Source organism: Micropterus salmoides, unplaced genomic scaffold (genome assembly GCF_014851395.1).
Source record: "Micropterus salmoides isolate LMB-PRFRI ecotype aquatic unplaced genomic scaffold, ASM1485139v1 Ms_hic_scaffold_19, whole genome shotgun sequence".
Taxonomy (NCBI): Eukaryota; Metazoa; Chordata; class Actinopteri; order Centrarchiformes; family Centrarchidae; genus Micropterus; species Micropterus salmoides.
The window spans coordinates 19108090-19113916 of NW_024041039.1; the positions used below are offsets into that span (position 1 = coordinate 19108090).

The 5827-nt window shown below is 41.2% G+C and overlaps 1 protein-coding gene across 2 annotated transcripts; it reads right to left on the reverse strand.

Moving 5' to 3' along the window:
* On the reverse strand, positions 1-3730 carry ngb (neuroglobin). Of its 2 annotated transcripts, none has more exons than XM_038728686.1 (5): positions 3424-3730; positions 3060-3215; positions 2517-2625; positions 2298-2417; positions 1-2183 (listed from the first exon to the last, which is right to left on the reverse strand). In XM_038728686.1, exons 2-5 carry the CDS (start codon positions 3155-3157, stop codon positions 2040-2042), a joined length of 471 nt encoding a protein of 156 aa, XP_038584614.1. In that variant the 5' UTR covers positions 3158-3215; positions 3424-3730; the 3' UTR covers positions 1-2039. The 2 variants fall into 2 exon arrangements, with proteins under 2 accessions (XP_038584614.1, XP_038584615.1); XM_038728687.1 differs by having other exon boundaries at positions 3060-3293.
* Positions 3731-5827: the final 2097 nt, after the last annotated feature.

Consider the following 5827-nt stretch of genomic DNA (forward strand, 5'->3'; position numbering starts at 1 on the left):
TTTAGCAGTAAAATATCCACAGAAGATCACTTTATTTAGTATCAAGTAAGCACAGAACAACGTTGTTGTTTTTTAAAGTGTAGGATAGAATCCAGTTTACAAAGAGTAAACAAAGAGTGCCTGCTTGCATTAACTCTAATAATAATAATTTGCGTTTTTGGTTGAAGGATAACTAGGTGAAGTCATCACTGTTCAGTAGCAGCTGATAATGATGAGGTAGACAGTGACACACCCAATATGTACAGAGCTGGATGTTAACGGGATAACATGCCAGTTGTCAGTCACGCCTGCTAAAGATACCCAAGATCAGGTAATTGAAAACAGAGACATGGAGAACAACAACAACCTGCATAGGGCTGCGTACTAGTACTAAGAAAAGAATCACTACAAATACAGCACCAACACAGTCAGTTAATAAACATTACACCTGTCTGCTGGAAAGAACTGGACTGGACTGAACATACTATGCAGGGATAAAATTGATCAATAAATAACTCTTTCTGACTGCACATTAAGAGTTGATAACGTTTCTATTATTTGGATTAAAATGAAACCTGATTAAAAGCAGCAAATCTGCCTGGTTGTTGGGTTCATTAACTGGAAATCCACACAATGTAATGTATGTGAGTACATCATGTAAAACAAAAAATACTAACTACACATACATTTCAGAGTATATAAAAATAAACTGTATAAATGTAAACCGAGACTAAAGCGATAATAACCACATATCAGCAGCTTGGATTTACAGTTGTATGGTGTTATTATCTAATACTTGGCGCACTGTTGCTAAGTTACTTGGCATTATGACCATGAATGTAAATAACAGCTGAGGATGATACATACAGTGCTATGGCAGCAATAATAATGCATACATATTGGACAGTGTCAGCACACAGTATCTCTGTATTATTTGTTTTAAAAATCAATTAAGTTTGTCTTTGTTTCATAAAACAAAATGAAAACAAATATTCACTTCCAGCTTCACTTGCATGTAGAAGCTCTGTGCTGGAGAAACACAGGCCACTCTGCTCATCTTCCCCTCTCAAGCCGAGGTAATACTACATTTGTAGCCACAACAATACAGTTAATAAGCATTAGATAAGTAACAACAGCACAACAAAACTACTTTACAGTAACAATGACTGGAAAATGTTGGCCAAAGAACAAAGATGTTACAGTTCATCCAAGATGCCCTTTTACTTTCAAACTCTAAAAGGTCACATAACAGTCTATTTGTTAGAGTTTAACAGTCAGCTGAAACCTACTGAGGAGAGCATCACACACCACGGTGTACGTGGACGCCTTAACAGTCTTAGATCTCTGAAGAAACTATCAGAGAGTATAACAGTTCTTGTCAGTATCTACTGAATACAATTTAAAAGGTTAGGTTAGGTTAGGTTAAATGTTAGATAACAAAGTCACACACAAAAAGAGGTGTAATGATGTGTAATATTAATAGAAAACACATTAAGATTATGATTACGGTGATACGATTTTCCGCTGTAAAATCACAATGCTTCATCCCAAAACTTCAAACATGTTTTGTAAAGCATCACTGCGTTCCTGTTTATATAGAGAGCTGCCCATGCTGGCCACAGTTACCATCGCAGTTTGAGTAGTGTGTGATGCCTAGATATAATATCAAGTGTTTCACAATTGTGCAACTCTTATAAGATACATCACAAAGACCACTATAGTCACTGTTATCATTTGAGTAGATATATCAAAGTCATTATATACAAAAGAGACTCAACAGTTATCCTGGTTTCTTTTTCTCAGTGTGAGGCGCTCAGATTACAGGCCCAGACAGCAGGCTGGCTCAGATCCTCTCAGCTGTACAGCAGCATCGCCTGGTAGTTAAACATCCACAGCTAAGAAAATAAAACTCTGCGATTGGTCGATCCAACTGTAAAGTGTAACCACACCATACATTTGCTACGCTATGTGACCCCACTCACTGAGCAAATATACAGCATTCCATGGCAACCATTTTGAGTGATTTGACAGCAACTGCTCATCAGCTCCCGCTGTGCACCTCAGTCAGCCTTGTTCTCGCCGTACCCTCGGCTCATGGCTGCAACCACGATGCTGTACATGTTTAGCCAGGCTTGACGCAGCGGCGCGGTGTAGGCCTGGCCCAGACTGCACTGCAGCATGTAGAGAAGGGACTCACCCACCACCTTAAGAAGTCCATAACAAGCAAGAACACACAGAAAAAAACAAACATATTTTTCACCGCTTATTCACATGTTAAATTGCTTTTTGAGAGTGGTATTATAAAATGTTGGTCTTACAGCAAATGACTGTGTGCTGACTCCCACTGCCTGATGCTTCCTCCCAAGGTTGAGCAGAAAGTCCTCCAAGGAGTGAAGGTCGTCCAGGTGGCTGACTGCTGCGTCGATCACAAGCATCACCTGGACATCACGTGCACATACACATACAGAAAGCTTACAGAAGCGTGCACAATTAGGAACTGTGTACTTGTAGTGGTCATTGCGGTGAACGGAGCTTACCTTGGTGACATGTTCCAGGAACTCGGGGCTGGAGAGACAGTCTTGTGTGGAGGCACACTTTGTACTGTAGTGGAAAAGACTGAGGAGCGCAGGGTCCAGCTCAAACAGTCTACCACAGACAAATACCACACTGTTCTATAGGTGTTTACACATGGCACCAGTTGCCAAACATCCACACAGACACAAAATCAATCTGTAAATCATACATCTACAAATCTCTCCTGTTAGTCTTTAGTGGCAGCTGTCTCAAAGTAAATTGTGGATTATCGCAGTCTGTCGCCAAGCAACAAGTCAAGCTTCCGGTCGCTGCGTGGTTAAAGTGTGCAGCGAAGGTTCTACTGTAGATTGCTTCTCCCTCCACACCTGTGATACATATTCACTAACAGTTAGCAACATAACACTACAGCTACTAAGTAACAACACAAAAAACAAGCAAGAATCTATTACTTTTGGTTGTAGTGTAGTGTAGTAATGTAAATGAGAAGCTGACTGCACAAAATAACTTACTTCCACTTAAATCATGCTGATTGTGTAAAACATTACCTGGAAAACATGATGACACCATGAGGAACTTTGTTCTTGCCCAGGCTTTCCCAGCTGCCTCGTATCAGCTCCTTGTCTTTCCCTGACAGCTTCTCCATCCTCCCTCAGAATGTAAACACGAGGCTAGTTCTTCTAGAGGGGAGACACACAACTCCTCTACAGGACAAGAAGGTTCAGTTTGAAGAAAGCCATAATATTCAAGTTAATCCATGGACCAAACTACCACCAACCCACCTGGAAAACAAAGTGGAGCACCAAGTGAGCGTCAGACAGCTGATTAGCTTGTAATGTTTCAGATATAAAGAGGGGGACACAGCTGCAGTAGATATGATTCCCAGGTTAGAAATGCACAAACATACTGTACCTTCTTGAGGCTTCTTCTCTCTGAACTTCTTCAGGTGCAGCCAGGTTGAGGGGTCTATGTGAGTGTGTGTGTGTGTGTGTGTGCGTGCGTGTGCGTGTGTGTGTGTGTGTGTGTGTGTGTGTGTGTGTGTGTGTGTGTGTGTGTGTATGTGTGTGTTTGTGTGTGTGCAGGCAGCTGCCTTGCCTGACACTCTGGTGCACTTGCGCTCTCTTTCCCCAGCCCTCGGCGCAGTCAGGGAGACAAGTTCTGCCACGCTCTTATCTGTCACACTGGCTGCTATCTCTCTCTCCCCTTCCTGTTTGCCTCTTGATATGCTCTCTCTCCAGCACTGGGGATATTATTCATGCCACTGAAGGAGAAAAAGAGGGATCTCTCTCTTCTGCTTCAGAGAGGCTTCAGTGAGCCACAGCTCCTCCTGCAGGTGAACCAAGGACTAAAACACACAGGCACTATACATGAACACAACTCTCCACAAGCAGCATACACTGCACTTGACAAAATGCTTGGCCTTTGCACTTTTACCTGATAATCAAGAGGATTCAAATGACAATAAAATTGAGATGGACAACAAAATAACCAGAAAACATAAACGTGCCATTAAATACAATTGCTGGGTGGATATGACAAAAAACTAGCAGGCTGGCAAAATGGTTAGATCGCTGAGGCAGAAGCACAACAGACAATCTGGGAAATGAATATAAGTGGGCTATAAGCTAATGGGCTTATGGGGAAGTGGGAACGGGTGTGCACGGTGGGCAGGGCAGATCAGGTGATGGGGAATGGCGGGAACACAGGGTTAGTGAAGGGCAGGTGGGAGGGACAGAATCTGAAACAACCGGAGGTATGGCAAGAGAAGAAAGCAAGCGAGGGAAATGTGAGGCTAAAACTTGGCTGACATTGTGACAGTTAAGTCCATTTGATGCCTATATCATCTATTCTAGGGTGTTTCCTCGGCTGCCTACATTTGCAACCCATGCATTTAAAGAATTAAATGTGTGGGAATTTTTATATCGTTCAGCTGGAATAATCAAAGACCTGAACGCACCACCTTGGTGAAATTATATTGTTCATCTGCTAAGTACTGCCACTCCTCAAACAGCGTGATCTTAACATTTGGTGGCCAAGCGCACAGCCTCTCATTAATCTAAATGAGATGTGTTCCCTTTCTTAGCCTCCACACATTCAAGCCACTACAGTTTGCTTAAATATATGTCACAAGCTTCTGCTGCCATCGCGCATCTCATGGACGCAGGTTCACACTTGGATATTATCCTTTTTATATACAGTCTATGATATTACCTAACAGGTTGGGAGAGACTGGTTTTGTGTTCAGCCGTGCACCGGGGAATCAGATGTGCACAGCGCTCTCCGGAGGGACTACAAGGCAGAGCAGGGAGGGATACATGGTTCCCATGACAACCTGAAAGGATGGAACCCTTGAAGCATTGTCACGTGACGTTTAAGATCTCAAGGAAGGATTATTTATCACATCTATAAGTACTGTGTGACAACATTTTGGCTTTTTTTTTTACTTTTCACTTTTCTTTTTAATTATGCAAAGTTAATCATTTGCTTATTTTAATCCACAGACAGTCATTCTGAATACCGTTACAGTCACCTTTTCTCTGCCATTCTTGCATCAGTCTGGCAACACAAAATTTTATTTTAATTGTACGTAACTTACTTAGCTCTGCGTAGTACATTTCAACATTCAATGGTGTTACCTTAAGGGGAATTTTTAACTCGTGCAAACATTGCCTTCAATGGCTTCAATGCATGACATAGCGGTCTACAACATGTACCCATATGGTGCATTGGTATCCATGATGACTTTTTTATTATAATTATATACATATTCCAACATTCACATGTGGTTTGTCAGTAAAAATGATTTCTAAAATTCCTGGTAGTTAGCTGTCTAAGCACAAGCTTACAGTGGAGGCCAGTGTACAAGAGTATTTGATGTGGGTCTATGGAATTGGAGCCAACCACTGAACTGGTCTCTGTGACCTGTTTATTTAGGTGGCAGTGTGGCTGTAGGAACAACTGGGAACTTTAACCCAAAGATCTGAGAAACGCCCATGTCAGACGTTTGGTGTCCTTATGGGAACTGTACAATTAAAAAAATTACATTCATTCTATTTAAAAAAAGAAAAAAGAAAAACACAACTAAGAGCAATGACAGATAAAACATTTTACTGTCAAGAAGCTTCTGATATAAAAAAAAAACCTATGGGTTTCTTGATTTAGAGACAGTAAAATACAAATGAATGTTACAGACACAGTGGTCTCAACTGGTATTCTCATTTTGTTTTTGAACTGTTTATTCTGGTAACCAAGTGTTCATCATCCTCTAAATGACAGTTTTCCTATTCCTTAGCAAAATGATTGTCTTAAAACAAAA